The sequence below is a fragment of the Mizuhopecten yessoensis genome, unplaced genomic scaffold (genome assembly GCF_002113885.1).
Source record: "Mizuhopecten yessoensis strain PY_sf001 unplaced genomic scaffold, ASM211388v2 scaffold10847, whole genome shotgun sequence".
NCBI classification, from domain to species: domain Eukaryota; kingdom Metazoa; phylum Mollusca; class Bivalvia; order Pectinida; family Pectinidae; genus Mizuhopecten; species Mizuhopecten yessoensis.
Genome location: NW_018408751.1, coordinates 448,344 through 465,660, shown reverse-complemented (window position 1 = coordinate 465,660; position 17,317 = coordinate 448,344). Strand labels below are relative to the sequence as shown.

The 17,317-nt window shown below is 35.2% G+C and overlaps 1 protein-coding gene across 1 annotated transcript; it reads left to right on the top strand.

The window, feature by feature from the left end:
• The first annotated feature begins 261 nt into the window (after positions 1-261).
• LOC110462922 (mitochondrial 2-oxoglutarate/malate carrier protein-like) lies at positions 262-17,165 on the top strand. Its single transcript, XM_021517164.1, has 10 exons — positions 262-366; positions 3,774-3,835; positions 4,267-4,357; positions 6,203-6,286; positions 6,797-6,916; positions 8,904-8,994; positions 10,314-10,404; positions 11,115-11,214; positions 11,655-11,706; positions 14,129-17,165. Exons 1-10 carry the CDS (start codon positions 290-292, stop codon positions 14,303-14,305), a joined length of 945 nt encoding a protein of 314 aa, XP_021372839.1. The 5' UTR covers positions 262-289; the 3' UTR covers positions 14,306-17,165.
• Positions 17,166-17,317: the final 152 nt, after the last annotated feature.

Genomic DNA, 17,317 nt, shown 5'->3' with positions numbered 1-17,317 from the left:
TTTTTAAAATACCTGAATGTTGCGTTACTGAGTTTTTTGTTTCCTTGTAGTTTTCTGCCGATATGAGTACGAAATCGCGGAAATTGCTTCTTAAGTGCGCGGAAACCGGTAATCCGAGGATAATATAGGTCTAAGTATAATTTTCATCCAATATTGTGAAGCTATATCACGGAATTATATTGTTACGTGCGCGTCACTATCGAGTCTAGCAGACGACTGGAAAAGCTACGGCGACCTGTACTGAATCACGTGAACATCGACCTTCCGAGGTGAAGGTCACCAATCCAAGATGTCTGCCTCCAGTGGAAAGTCACCTCCACAGCAGCCCCCAATTTCCATCCGATTCCTTTTTGGGGGGTCAGCTGGGTAAGACAGTGCTTGCTATATAAAAATGTGCTATACTTGTGTATTTTTCTAAAGTGTGTTGTAGTTCCATCGCAACATTCCGCGTACGCCATTGGAAGTGCTTTTTGTTGTCGGCTGTGCATTTGTGTTACTGTGTGTGCCGATGTTTTCACCATGATAAAAAGTTCCGGCCTAGGCTTCGATACTTTGATCATTTGACGAAATTCCAGTGATATTTATAATGGGATACCATACTCTTTGTTACTTCTGGTGCATAATTATCCGTAGAAAGTATTAAAAATAATATTGCTTTATGCTTACGCTATGCATTTTAAATTGGCATTGCTATTAAAAAAGTATTATATTATCCTGGTGAAAAAGATCCGGCTTTTGTGCGTTTGCGTTCCGAATGCGCTGTACTGTGACAGAGACTTGTGCACGATGCACATGTTTTAAACCAGATATATATATAAAAAGAAAAGATCATATCTCTGTTTTCAAGCGTATATTTAATTGACAGTTTTAATAAACAGGTTCTATATATACATGAAGTATGGCCCCATTTCTTGAAATGGTGTTAGAGCTATTTATTACTTTTTTGCCAGTGATATATCGGATTCTATCAACTTGATAAAACTGATATCTTTCACACTATGACATTTGGTATTGACCAATCATAAGGTATCTTCTATTCTCTGCATTCAAAGGCAGCAATTTTTTTGGTCAGATTCAAATGACGGTAGAATAAGTGGTTGTTATGGTAAATGTTTGGTACACACACTTAACAATTAATTACATTTTCATAAGCAATCAAACCAGATGATAGCAGAAAACATCAGAATTGCGTTGAGTATCCCATTCAAAATGGCGCACAGCCTTGTTGTCAAGCGTGACGTCATTATAGCTAATGCTAATTATTACGCTTCTGATTCCTGCTCTTTTTTAATGCATTACATTTTTCATGTTTTATTCTTTTAAAAATGTAATAAATAGAAAATGTAATGGTGTCTTAAGTAATAACAAATATATTTCATGAGTGTGGCTAATATTTTGATATTTTTCACAAGTGCGCAGCACGAGTGAAACATATCAAAATATTAGCCACACAAAACACTATTTAGTATCATATATATATTTTATTCTTGATTTGATAAAGAAATTGCCATAAATCTTTTTAAAGGGGCTGGTCGGGGAAAAAATTACAAAATAAATGGGTCTCAATGCATTCTCTGGCCTTCCAAAAGTTATACCACGGCAATATGATGGTCGAGTTCTACTTGCAATGTCCAGTTTTGACCACTAAAATCTCGGGGAAGCCCGGCGTAAATTTAGCGCAGATCTATTTATATATGTCATGTGGAACTAACAACAATAGCACGCCGTCTATCAGCCATGTCGGACTCAACTAGCAGACAAGACAACAATACTATACGTAAATAATTGTTTTCAAAGGTCATGCATGATGCAAGTGTAGTATTCCTACCTATATGTTGTTGTTATATATAACGGAATTGATACCTCGTGCCTGTCATGACTTTTGCATGCATCTTTTTCTTTCGCCGCAATGTTTACATTTGGTCTTGTTGATGAAGCCCATGCGATAAAATTACATCACTGATCTGGGTCAATTGAGAGTTTTAGACTGTCAGGTGACGATTTAGGATTTCTTTAATATAATTGTAATTTTTACTCTTAGGGAGTGAATTTCAGCAAAATTTGAATCGGTATATTTCATAAGAAGGTATTTTAAACATGTGTATGCCATTTTAGCAAATATGACAATTTTCCCCGACCAGCCCCTTTAACATTTTAAAAATATTCCTTACAGAACAAAATTTTATTTCCTAAAAATATAAATTTTTATGCTTGTTGTTAAAAGGAGAGAAAAATGCATTCTTTATACATTAATAAATAAACTGAAACAAAATAAAAGGCAAAATGTAGATTTAGAAACATTTTATGCCATCATTTAAGGTAATAGTTTTGTGTCACCATTTCTCAGTAGAAATTCTTCAAATTTTGTAGATATAAAAAAAAATTCTGCCACAAAAAAAAATTAGGTTGTCAGAATTTTAAGGATTTTAAATGAAAAATTTATGTAAAAAGGAGTGAATTTTGAAGAAAAAAAAATGAAACACAATGTTTTGCAAAATAATGTCAATAAAAATGATATTGCCATAGATTAGTATTGCATTAATGTATATCAATTTGATAAATGCTGAAATTGTGTAAAATTAATTATCTATAAACGATTAATAAAAAAGTGTTTTTTTTTCTGGTTTTGAGTTTGTTCCCAGTAAGCTGTTGTATCTAAGGAAGCATCGTCATTTTAGAATGGACTTGCGTGGTAACGAGTAGGAGTTTCCCTAGGTATAAAAAACACATTACCCGTCAAACTGTTTATCATTGTTCAATGTATGTGCAAGGTGACACTACTATACAATATAAATAAAACATTTTCACGATTTTGAACCACCATTATTTATAAGATCAGTTGAATGAAATAGAAATGGAACACATCAAAGATATCAATTAACTAAAAAAAATTAGAAATAATAGTAAAATATAACCAATTAAAATGTCTAATGCACAATCCCTGCCCCCCCANAAACTTAACGCTGATGCCTACCTTTTAGATATCTAAATAGTAATAACATCCTGTGTGAAACCAATACTAATTCCAACTATTTCCATGAGAACAGTTCAATTATAAAACTTCACATTGTTGACTACACACCTAGCTGGGAGTGTCACATTTTGTAGGCGTTTTGCTAGTAAAGCATGTACATGACAGATTTTAAAGACTAAGAGTTCATAATAAAGTTTTCATGTGTGGGCTGTGAAAGACTGATGATATATATATGGGATTTATTGAAGTATTTTCAGTGATATATCTTTTATTTTGGAAACACAATTTCCGAGAACGTGTCATAAGTAACAGCAAGCTTGGCATTGTTTCAAAGTCTTCAGGCTAGTGCATTTGACTTTTGATATTGGTTGCCGATCAGGGTGCGCAGTGTATTGAACCGCAAGAGGGTCAGTTGTAGAATGATAACCTGTTTGACATTTAATGCACTGATCATGAGATATACTCATTCCAAAACAATAACAAACTAAAATGTCTGCGCTTCCTTAGAAACGTTAAATAGCCTCTGGGGAAGATCTCGATACTAGAAAAAAAGATTTTAAAAAACCAAATGGAAAAACAATTTATACTAATAGAGTTTTAGATGTCTTGCTAAACAGTTCTTTTCATAGCCTTAATCAGAACAAATGATATATGTTATACAACATATTATGTACAAGTCCATGAGCAAAAAGATGATTTAAAACTTCTTGCTAAATTAGATATAGACATTTCGGCCTGATGTCTGAGAACTTATATGTTGATATAACTTGATAATCTGTAAAGAATTTGTTCTTTTCAGGATGGCTGCTACTCTTTTTGTACAGCCTCTGGATTTGGTCAAGAACCGGATGCAGTTGAGTGGTAAATATAATAAAAAGCTCAACGTAATCATGCTTAAAAATAAATCCTGGACATTATTTCATATGTCAATCTGCTAATTATGATGTCAAGTAATAAATGGCTGAATATCATGTTTATCAAACTCTGGTTAGTTAATTTTCAAATTGTAAAAGACATTTGGTAACCTTTTGTCTTATCCAATTTGCTAATTAACTAACGAGTGTTAGATAAACATGATAGCTTATCACCAATATTTGAGGAAACTCTATTTTCGTACTGGTAATACACAATTAATTATTTGAATTAAAAATAAGATATTATTGGAAAGATGCCTGCTACATGTTTTTAAGAAATGAAAAATGAAATGTTTTAGTACTTTTAATTTGTATAAAGTCACCATTGATTAGAATCAGTTGTTGCACCAACTATACTTTGAACACTTTCTGTTGAAGGTGAGGGTGGTAAGACGAAAGAGTACAAGAACAGTTTACAAGCACTGAGGACAATCTTCAGGAATGAGGGAGTTACAGGAATATATACAGGGTAAGAGATGGGTGCTCAATAATAACACACCATTATCAAGTGTCCAGTACAGTAAACACTGGTCAAGGGGCTCACAGATCTGATGTCTGCATCCTCGATACTCCAAGGGTTATGCATACTTTCGGGGTTATGCTCACTTTCATTTTCTGCAAATCCTTGTAGGTTGGATGAAAGAAAGGCCTGTTGTTTCCCACTGCATGATCGTAAGAGGCGACTAATGGGCCCCCCCCCCTGCAGAATTGGGGTGGTCTCTTCCTTGTCTACTATTTAGGGGACATTGAAGAAATCAAGAATGGACCTGTGTATCCCAATACATGTGAATAGTAAATTGCAACTAATGTGGGCCCCCTGCAGAATCCGGGGTTTTCTTCTTTGTCTTCTACGAAGGGGACATGGGAAAGACCAAAATTAATCTGCTGCCCCCGATTGCAACACTTGGGATCTTTATCGGTTCCTGTTTTTCTTGTCTTCTTTATTTTCTGTCTACTTCCTGTTTCAGGCGGTGTCTCCCTAAGCACCCGTCCTCATATGACCCTGGCTGTTGTCTCCCTCGGCACCCGTCCTCATATGACTTCGGCTGTTGTCTCCCTAGGCACCCGTCCCCATATGACCCTGGCTGTTGTCTCCCTAGGCGCCCGTTCTCATATGACCCTGGCTGTTGTCTCCCCAGGCACCCGCCCTCATATGACCCTGGCTGTTGTCTCCCTAGGAACCCGTCCTCATATGACCCTGGCTGTTGTCTCCCTAGGCACCCGTCCTCATATGACTTCGGCTGTTGTCTCCCTAGGCACCCGTCCACATATGACCCTGGCTGTTGCGGGGACGTTAAACCCAAGCAAACAAACAAATCGCACTCTGCACCCCTGAAATATGTCAATGTAAATTCAAAGGCTCGGTGTGCACCACCTTGTGGATGAGACGAGAAGACTAGTTTGATCCTTTGATGTACATCAAAACGAATCTCGTGGTCGCATAACAGTACAATTGACTGCCTTTAAAGTTGGGCTTCCCTTTTCTGTAAAGTTCAAAGGACATCAGCTTAGTGATTGGTCAGGATTTTTTTCCCCGAGATCAGTCAAATAGCTAGCCCCGTGCCTTCAATTTACCTAGGACACATTCCAGGGGTGCAGAGAGCGATAGTGAGTGTTAATCCCTTGAGAAACGTTGTCTGTTGCAGAGATGTTTTATTTCAAAGGAAATTAGGATGAATATATTTCAGTCAAATATACATGTATAACTCTTTGTTTGAATAAATGCACAACTTTAAGCAACTCCAAATAAGGTGGTGCCATACAAATTGGAACTCTTGTTTGATGACGATAGAAGACAGAGCTTGTATACTCTTCTTCAAGTGTTCGCCTCTTGGAATTTCTGTTGGTATTGATGACATTTTGGTTAAACTCCGTTATTTCATTTTGCACTTAATAAGTATGGTAATACAGTTATTTGATTTTGGTGATCAGGGGTCAAGGCAAAGGGTTAAAATGTCACCCTTGACCACTTTGAATTCAAAACCTTTAATACATAAAAGATGTCTTAACAAAATCCTCAACAGATTTAGTTTATGTGTATACCTTACAAAGTTCTACCCCTGATATAGATTTTGGTGTCAGTCGATCAGGGTTAAAGGGTCAAAGTTCACACTTTAAAAGCCTGTCAATAGTGAAATGCTTGTGTAGACCATATCTCATCAGCAAATTTAGTTTATATGCCTACAAATTTGTTTTTGTTCAAATTGCCTGCCATAATTATGCTGAACTCCTGGCATAATACTTTAGTGTCTATCAACGATTTCTGATTGTGCCCTAAAACTAACCATTTCTTGTGCTTTTTTCCCCTCGTCAGGCTATCAGCTGGCCTCTTGCGACAAGCCACTTACACAACGACACGACTGGGAATCTACACGACACTGTTCGCACACTTCTCCAAGTATGTATCAAACCCTGTATTGACACGGTCAGAAAGGCATTTTTCTGTCTCAAAATGTATATCTTTAAGCAAATAATATTACAATTTTATGCAATTTCTTGATCAGTATATCGTAACTCTGATATCCTGTTATTATGAATTTTTAAAATTTTCTCCCACAATCACTATGCGTTTCCTTACTCATTGCTCATTGGATAAACCTGCTAGGAGTTGGTATTACATACAATTTTGGTTACCTGCTAGTGGGTAATGCCCTGGATGTGATTTCATTGGCAAATCTTTTAAATATGACATCACATGTTACTGCTTTGTGACATCATCTTCCATTGTGATTTCATGATTTAAAGCGATTGTTTCTCCCTTGAAAACAGACATGAAGTATATTTAGGGATGTTTCTTTACGTAATGTGCATTTTTGTGATTATACAAAAAAAACCATGTCAAAGGTTTACTGTACGACATACCATGGGTGAAGGAAATGTTATGAATCAATAATATCATGTTTTACAGAGATGGTGTAAACCCGTCATTTGCGATGAAGGGTATGATTGGCATTGCAGCAGGGGGAATCGGTGCCTTTGTGGGGACCCCTGCAGAAATTGCTCTTATCAGAATGACAGCCGATGGGAGGTATGAATTGTACCTGAAATTGTTTTCGCTTTTGATTGATTGTTGTCTACATTTATTTTAAAAGATTTTTTTTCATAGAAGATTACTTTTTTGAAAGATATATTCATAATTTTTAAATGATCCTAAAATTCTATCATACACAAAACAAAGAGAGGTTAACCCTTTCACCCCTATGTAACTTTAATGAACTCTACCCTGCATTGATCTGGATAAGTCCATTATGGTCTACAGTTGTGAAAGGGTTGATTGATGTTTTCAGTGACTCTGAAAATGCATTTAGGAGCAGGGTTTTTCCACCATTCCCAATTTAACTTAAAAAAAATCTTTTCAATTTGAAAAACAAACTCAAAATTCTTTTCTCTTTATAAAAAAAAGTAGACAAGTGGACTAAGACACTTTATTACTGATTCCAAAATTACCCAAATTACCAATGACATGGATTTCCTCTACTCCATTTCCCACTCATTAAGACCTTTGCATGCATTCATCTGGGCCGCCAATGTTGGCTTAAAATATTACTTAATCAAAAACTTATTTCATAATTATAAAAGTTTTACAAATAATGTATGTATTTAATGTGTCACAACGTTTCAAAACCGACTGGTCCCTTTGTCAAGCTATGACTCAACTGAGTGAACTGTTTGTATTCTTAACCTGTACAACGATGTGACAAAATTGTATATTTCATATGTCACTCGACCGGGGACATTTCGCCTATCGAAAGAGAGTATATACACACTGTATCAAATAGGTTACTGGTAGGTTGTAAATATAGCCCCCTTTCCTGTTAGGTTAGTACCGGGTCATAAAGATGACTCAGCTGGTTTCCCCCCTCGTCTCAGTTCATGTTTTGAGTTTTCCTGATTTTCCAGTAATCTATTTAGATATATTTCAAAACTGTGGAATCTTATTGAAGATAGTTTCATAATTGATGTAAAAAATAAAAGTTTTCAAAGTAAATTGTCAAATTAATGATAATTTAAATTAAATTGTGCATATGCATGAAAACGTCACAAACTGCTTGAGGTAATTTGATAAATGTTATTTAAACCTTTCCTATAAAATAATTTTTTAATTTATAATGTTTCATTCAACAGTTTATTTAAATTTTCATCACAAGATATCTGGCATTTGTCCGAAACAGATTTTTCTCTACATTTTAAAAGTAAAAATCTTAAGCTATTGATAAAAATGCTGAAAACATTAGAGGTAATCTTAATTGAAGCTGACAGTGCAAGTTAAAAAGCTTTCATTTTTTTTTCTCTAGTTTTGAGATCTTCCCCATCTCTTCTGACTACCGTTTCTAAGGAAGTGCCAACATTTTAGTTTGTCCTTGCTTGGTAACGAGTATGGGTCTCGCTGAAAAAAATTATTTGGAAAAAATATATACCCGGTATTCTTATACCCAGTATTCTTTTTTAATCTCAACTGAAAACTTTTTAACCCTTTCACCACTGTAGACCATAATGGACTCATCCATATCAATGCATGGTAGAGTCTACCGAAGTTACGTAGGGGTGAAAGGGTAAACTTGCACTGTCAGCTTTAAGTGTTTTTTGCACAATCTTGTAATTTGGGAAGTGCAAATTCAAGTCCAATGCCAAGATTTTGAGCATTTTCTATAAAAAAGTTATAGCTATTGAATAGAATATTGTAAAAGTTGGAGGTTATTATCTCAATTTAACATTTTTGCACAATCTTGGGAAGTGCTAATTCAAGTTCAGTGCTAAGATTTTCAGCATTTAAAGAAAAAATATTGAACTGATGAAAAAATGTTTTACAAAATGTACAAATTGATTTGAAATGGCCATAGAAGATGAGAATCCTCTATTGTAATAATGCTCAATATTATAGGTGTGTTATTCTGCTAATAGCTTTGTTCAATACTTTGTGCTAAAAGTTGGATTGCATAAAAATGTGCATGTTGACAGTGTTTGAATGAATTGTCCATCAGGTTTTAACATAAGGATTCTTTTTCTGTTTCCAGATTACCTGTAGACCAGAGGAGAGGCTACTCAAGTGTTTTTAACGCTCTGTACCGCATCTCAACTGAGGAGGGGGTCCTCACCATGTGGAGGGTAAGTCACTTATAATTGTATTATTACCAGTGATAAACCCAAGTCGTCTGTGTAAGATAACATGTCAAAAGTAGGGGGCGGGTTATCACCAGATACGAGTCTGTGTTTGACCAGTCATAATCCCAGACAGGACATCGTGGTCCGCCATTTTGGTTCCGGATATCACATCTTACCGTCCCTGCAGGTAGGGCGTAATAATTGTACTTGCTGCCCCCATTGCATGATCCTAAGAGGCGACTAAATTAGGGATCTTATCTTTTCTCTTCATGCTAAACAACTTTCTTCTTCTTAACGTCTCCCTTGACAATGCCTCACTTTTGGCCTTTAGTTGAGCGTTCGCCCCTGTTAGGAAGGCTTTGGGTTCTGTCCCCTGGCCGAGACATACCAGAGTCTGTAAAAATGGTCGTTTCTACTCCTGCTTAACGCTCAGCAATTAAGGAGTGGGACGAATAGTTAGCCCTTGTCAGTATAATTTGACCGGGTGGGGTGTCCTGCTGGGTGTCTTCGGTATTAGGTTTCATTGAGGTAGCACTATAAAGTCTGCATCAGTTCCGCGCTATCACAAGGAGACAAACACGAACGTATCACAGCCTCCCAATACACACACACATACACTACACGCATGCATCTTGCACACAGGGGCGGCCGTCCTTAAATGACCATAGCTGTTGATAAAACGTTAAACAATACTAAACCAAACCAAATCGCAGCTTTCCAAAACGGAACTGGATATAATAAGTAGTTTGTTTTGTATATATACTATGGTTGCTGTTTTTGTTACATTGCAGTAACGAAGAATCCATGGGGAATTTCATCTGTATTGATGAATGTATTGATTTGAATTGATATTTTAACTTTGATCAAGCACAAAGTTATATTTTGGCTATTTCTGTGACTTAAGACTCCCAGTTTCACAGATGTTTGAATAAGGGAAATAGGGATAAACACTACTGCTGAAAAATGGAGTTACATATAAAATTTGTTTGGTATGAAACATCCAAGAGTTCATTTCTGTATAAATGATGGTGATGGCTCTTGGGGCACAATGTTGTATTGAACTTCTTTAACTCATTTACCCCTGAAGACACCTTTGAACTCTTCCAATTCAAAGGTTGGAATAGTACATTACGATACAATGTCTTTCTGTAAAATCCTTGAAATCCAGCATTTCCGGATCACGCTGCTCAATAATTTCATTTTGAATGCTTCATGTGGAACAGCAGGAATATTGGATTCACATGCATTTTTGATTGTTCTTGTGTATGAAATATAAACTGAAAGGTACGATTATACCCAGATTTTCTTTTCAATGTTTGAAGGGTTGTTATCCGACCGTGGCTCGAGCAATGGTGGTCAATGCTGTACAGCTAGCCACGTATTCCCAGGCGAAGGAGTATCTCCTCAGTACAGGTGGGTATTGATGTAAATTACACACACACGTCTTTTTGAGCTCATCCTGCGGGGGAAAAAAACCTTCTGGAATATTTTCCTGAATATAAAATCTCGAAAATTCTGACAACTTATGATGCTAATTTTTGTTTGTTCAGGAGCTTGTGTAAAAGGGGAAATTACTTTGATAAACTGTTATGTAAACTTATGCAAGGGTTCTTATTTCAGTGCACTAAATTTTTTAACAGAACAAGGGGGTTGGGACTTATTAGTGCACTCTCAAATTAGCGGACTCGCTGTAGCTGACTTCATGCACTCTCGCAAATATCATTTTCTGCAATAGGTTTTAATACATAGCGGTTGTTAAAAAATATAGCATATGTAGATAAATCGAGTGATTACCTTTGAACAGAGTCTATGTATGTGCTCAGGTGAGATGTTGACATTACCAGTCACGTAAAGTCCAGCATTTTATGGCTTGGATAAACTGCTAGCGCTACATGATCTAATTTTAGTGGGGGACATAATTTAAGATACAAGAGGTAGCGTGAAAGCTGCTAAAATTAGAATACCACTAAAATTAATATGCTTACAGAATTGTGATTTTGAAATACTTATGTTATATTGCTATTGGGGTGACCACTATGGCAAGTCATCAATAGTTTGATATGATAGATATGCTAAGAATGCGTGATTTTATATTTACATGTTCTGTATAATTTTTTCCCCAGGGTACTTCAACGAAAACTTATTCCTCCATTTTGTGGCCAGCATGTTCAGTGGATTTTGTACAACCACTGCCTCGATGCCGGTTGACATCGCAAAAACCAGGTAATAATTCGAGTCTGAATAAGTACGGGTGATTTCTCATACCAGAAAACCCAACATGTTCTGCTTCTTGAATACATTGATTTCGATGGTAACTTTTTTTTCTGCAATATTGATAGAACTTCTTTTTTTATCTGGACTATCCTGTGGAAATACATTCATTTGAATTTAATGTTTGTAAATAAATTTCTGAAATATAAATTTTAAGTCCATCAAAACACCTACAGTGAAACTTGTTAATTCAAAAATGTTTCATCTCGGATTTATTTTTTCCGGATTTGTTACATACAATATTCCAATTCGTTTTGATAATTAACGCAATCCCAAATAAATCAATGATGCTGCATCGTTATTGGCAGATTATGTTAAAATCTTGATTTTTGTGATGGTGACCCCATCAATTAAATTTTCATATTTACAATTAAAACAATGATTTCCCACAGAATCCAGAACATGAGGACTATAGATGGAAAACCAGAATATAAGAACGCCTTGGTAAGTAAATCTAGTGTTTACTTGGTCGCATTAGCTTGTCATGAAATATAAACTTTATTTAGTTTACAACAATTATGAAACAAGTTATTTCAACTTATAAAAATCATTCTTGTTGGCCCGGATGTTAATTAGCCCACGGGGGGTTTTAGTGTGGGAGAAAACCGGAGTACCCGGAGAAAACCCATGTGGTTGGGCAGGTGACTCCATACCTTCTCACGTCCGATCGGGGAATCGAACCCCGGTCCTCTTGGTGAAAGGCAAGTGCGCTATCCACTGCACTACCACTACCTGTTGAAACAGTTCAGGTGGCACAGAAATATTCCATGATAAACGAATGCACTTGTACTGAACTTTGGGCAGAGCTAAAAATGCAGTTTCTTAACAAATAAATAACAATATATCATGAATAATATGTACTTATTTGACGTGTCCACTAAATTATATAGCGTATCCTAAAATATACATGTAGATCGACCTTGTTTTACAAAGAATTAATACAAACTAGCGACAATCAGCCTTTAGTGCTAAAGGCGCATATGGACCCCTCGATATACACATGCTAAATATTCCTGAGGTCAGCCTTGGTTTAGATCTGAGCTGGTTGAAACAGATACGGAGAAGGGGCCCTAGTATTGTTACCGACTCAATGTCAGATAATTTAAAAGATAATTTCACTTCATGATGAACATGTGTTTTATCAGTTTTGGACTTTAGTTAAGGTGAATATGTTGTTATATTAATTTGAGAAATGACCAATATATACATATATGAATTCCAGGTCACTAACACTTTTCAGGTCCATATAACATACTCACTGAAATAAAAGTCCTATTTGTTAGGTATGAAATTGTTATGTTTTTATCTAGGGGTGTCGCAATATGCCAAGTGTGTATCACGATATATTGCAATACAGAATGAATATATTGTGATACGTATCGCGATATATTGTCATAGGAAAGATGTGCTCGATTGTATAATAAGTTGTTGTCAGAATGTTATCAAACTTAATCATATATAATATGGATCACATGGATTTAAGATTTTTGTCAAACCAACTATCGATAACAAAATTTGACCTAATTCCCACCACTATTAAAAGCCTGTTTTATGATTTTTTTTATTGGCATATCTGTTAGAGTTTGTAGTTATTTGCAAAGTTAAAACACCAAGCAGAATGAGATACATAAAAAATAGGCTTTTAAAAAATTTTTGCGTTGTATCGCAATATTTTATCTCTGTATTGTGGTACAATACGATATATCCGTGTGTTGAGATATACCTGTTTTCCGATATATTGTGACAGCACTACTTTTATCATTAAGCAAGATGGATCATTATAAGCCAAGAATCAAGAGAAAAGAACTGCATTTGGCAGAGTATTGTAATGTTAAAATTGAAGTGAAGTGATTAGTGAATGTTGACCTGATTTACCAAATACATGTAGTAATACCCAGTCAATATCACCAATTATATATTCTAATATACCGTAAATTTGCGGGTATAGTGTGCACTCGGGTATAGTGCGCAGGTACGTTTTTGGGGTCAGATTTGATTTTTGGAAAAAAATCCTAAAAATAAACGGTATCTAACTGAAAAAGTAGCATCAAAGGTAGCTTGATGTTTATAACGCCGATTAATTAACGAATGATTGATTGGAGTCAACAAGCCCATGAAGGTCTCCCTCCGTACCGCTTGGTACACACAGATAATGAGGTGACCAGGGTCTAACGTTCTTTCACAGGCCGAACCTTGTTATTTGTATATATAGAAATAGGTCTCTCATTAAGTTAATCAGAGATGCACTTTGTTGGAGAGGTTCTATCCTTCCAAAATACTTTATCCTAGGTTACAATCAATACTGGAAATAATTCCCGACATTTTTTTACTTTGTTTATATTTTTGTGTATTTTGTGCAAGAATCAAATTTGCAAAAACCAAATCCTTAAAAAATTCAGTGTTAAATAATAACCCTCAATTTTTTATTTTTTTTCTTCTATTTTTTGCGCACAATCCCAAAACACCACAAATAAAAATAAAACTACAGCTATTTTTCGAGAAATTTGCAAAATTTAACATGCATGAAAATATTCTGATTTACTTTTACAGTATGTTAAATTGGACACCCACTGAATCATATGGCCAGTAGTTTGCCATATACAGTACAATCAGTTGGGTTACAGAAATGGTGTATGAGATATGACCCAATTCTTCTGCATGATAGGCTATTAAACCTGTACCATCAGATAAGGGCAGTCGCCAGTTACTGGCCGTAGGTCAGTGGCTTTTCTCGAGGAACTCAAGCTTTTCTCCACCACCAAAGCCTGGCGCGTCCTTAAATGACCATGGCTGTTATTACGACGTAAAACACAAACAAACCAAACCATCGGATAATGTTTACAAGTTGTATGTTCTCTTTTCATAGGATGTATGGGTGAAGACAATAAGACAAGAGGGATTCTTCAGTCTGTGGAAAGGATTCACGCCCTACTACTTCCGTCTCGGTCCTCATACAGTGCTCACCTTCATCTTCCTCGAACAAATGAACAAGGCGTATTCCAAGTACGTACTAGGCAACACCTCTGGAGGTGGAGGACTGTGACGGGATGGGGAAATAAAGGAAACTCATCATGTGATTTTACCATATTTAAGATCTGTACACCACTTCCTAAGTTGTCTGTAGGATATCTGTGCCATTCTGTTATTCTTCAATGTTTTTCTTTTTTAACTTTAATTCTTGACACACATTGAATCTGCAGTTCAAAATTTACATTCAAAATGTTGAGTTTGTGTTTTTATTAACACTATAAAGAGTTGAATGTGTTTCATTTATGTGAATTACACAACTCTTCATCCGTGGAATACGATCACATGGGCTCATGATCTAATTACGTGAACTCCGTCCTTCTTTAGGACTAGATTTTGCTGTAATCTTGCAAGATACATGTAATTGTTTAGTATGGAAACATTTGATTAATTTACCGCTCCATATCTAAACTTGAATTGCCCAGTCTTTCATTTGGTAAGGTTCAAATATGACTTTAGGGGTGTATGAGTATATATTTGATTTAACTTTAGACCCGATATTAAGGCATGATTGTAATAGTGACTGTTAACAATTTAGTTAAATTTTTTTAATTTTCATTTATACAAGGCTCAAAATATCACTGATATGTAAATTGGACGTCGGAGAAGATCCAGGCTTGGAAATATAAATATCACTGATATGTATATCAATACTAGGATGAAATATGTTACTGATGGTTCAAAATTGGACGTCGGAGAAGATCCAGGCTTGGCGAGTCCAAATTATAAAACCTAGGAGTGGAAAGTCCCTATCCCATGTCGATATATTTTCCCATAATTTGACAGATTTGTTCCCAAATCAACAGGGGGCATTAAGTAGCTAATTAGCTAATTAACGAAGTGGTTATAGCCTACACAGGTATTGGAAAATACAAGGTCTTGGTGGTTAAAGTACTGTCACATGGTGCTTTGAGTTGTGATGTAAGGATCCCCGTACCACTGCCAAAAAACTGTAACTAAGTATTGGAAACCATTTTTTCCAGCATGACAATGTCTTTGGTAAATCGTTTCTGAAAAGAAAACCAAACCAACAACATTTTCCGAGTGTAAAAACGATACCGCGGGGTTAGACCTGGATTCAAACAGAATTTTAGACTGCTAATGAGCTAGCTGGGTGACAGAAGTGTCTTGGCCCAATGGTTCTACAATTATATTCAAATGGATGTCAAGGGGAGGTTACTGTATACATGGGAAAAACCACAGTGCAGTGGGACAGGGATCCTTAACCGAGTTCATATCAAAGAAAAATATACTCAGTAACTTGATTTAAAGTGTACAGATGTATTCCCTGCTTTGTGTATTTCATATTTTTGTTGAAAGTTTTACTGATATTGATTTATATGTAAATCTTTACAATAAATGTGGACATTTATATGTCAGAATACTATTAGAAGTCTGCAATTTAAATAAAATCCTGTTCTTTTATTAAGTTATAATTACTGTGAATTTTTTATATATTAATGCAGTAAAGCTTGTTAAACTTTGCATTTTTTGGTCCTGGAAATTAAATTATGCAGGTTTTGCTGAACACATTCACCCCTGAAATTTCATAATGAACTATTCCAATTCAACCTTTGAATTGGAAGAGTTCAATTGTGTCTTCAGGGGTAAATGAGTAGGATAAATAAAATGTGTATTGTTCCAATTGACAGGGTTCTACTGTACAACATACTGCCATTCTGTCAATATATTTAGCATAATTACTACAAGTAACGCATTATGATATCTGTCGGTCTCTGCAAATTATCAATAAGATGTAAAATGAATGTAATCTTGTAAATCTTGTAAATGTATAGGGAATGCATCATACCTTACATCTCATGCATTATGAATTAAAACTAATTTTGCTATACCGGTAAGTATCAAATGACTAATTGATATACTTGGCCACTTGGATTACATTTTTTGTCTAAAATGTTAACGGATAAATTTATAAAAGTGTTTCAGTGTTCCCTATCTACAGAGGATTATTTTTGAGACATTCTTTACATTTAACTGTCAAATAATTCTTTCGATTACTATTATGAGATCAATTGAGTAGCTATAAAATGGTGATGTATAGATACATGTGTGCAAAACCTAAATCTACTCCACACAATTTATGTACCAGTGGCAAAACAGTTAAATTATTGAAACATCTTGGTTTTCCTGGACAGTTTTGTAACTTGTACTTGATAAGCATTTGTTGGTGTTGAAATACCACTGGGCTATATATATAGATGCTTGGGTCAAAGGAAGATGTTATGTATGAAAATATATTTCACAGGAAACTTGTAGACCATTCAGGTGTTGTGTGCACATTCTTGGACTTGTATACAAATAAAACATACCTGTACTTGTTAAACAAGAAAATTTGCAAAGATGTGAAGACCTAGAAAACAAATACTCAAAGATTTGTTGAATAAGAAAATGAATTGGCATCAATATTTGAACTTTTTTCCAAAATTTACCAAGTAGATTTGTTTTCTGTATAAGCAGAAGGCAGCTACATACCAGTCACTCCATTTATGATTATTTTTTTATGACAACTGTTTCACCTTATTCACCCCTGAAGACATATTTGAACTCTTCCAATTCAATGGTTGGAATAGTTCATCATGAAATTTCAGGGGTGAATGTGTTGAGCGAATCTTTAGTTGATATAAGTTTGTAAATGTAACATTACAATATACTAGATCTTTACGTGGACAGTATGAGAAAAAATATTATTTTTTATTGTTTTGTACAGATATGATAGGAATGTTAAAAACATGAGATTTTTTTCAGCCAGTCTGAACCACGTGTTTTCAAATTTAGTTATTTTCTGGTTTATAGAACTAGCAAGTGTACATTTGTTTAAAAAGGTCATAATAAAAGTGCTGTTTGGAAAAACATCATTTGTCTTCAGAGTTGTTTCAATACTGTATTCATTTCTATGTCAAACTAGAGAAATTATGAGTGTGTTCAAAAAAACTACCCCCCCAGCTTTGTCTTATCTAGGTGTTCAAAATTTCATGAATAATCATCTTTTATGCATTGTAATGTACTT

Bases quoted from the DNA above. Each gene is read 5' to 3' on its own strand.
- LOC110462922 (XM_021517164.1), top strand. From the start codon at position 290: ATGTCTGCCTCCAGTGGAAAGTCACCTCCACAGCAGCCCCCAATTTCC. The intron at 8,995-10,313 runs GTAAGTCACTTA...CAATGTTTGAAG, and splicing joins GGGTCCTCACCATGTGGAGG to GGTTGTTATCCGACCGTGGC. The intron at 10,405-11,114 runs GTGGGTATTGAT...TTTTTTCCCCAG, and splicing joins GGAGTATCTCCTCAGTACAG to GGTACTTCAACGAAAACTTA.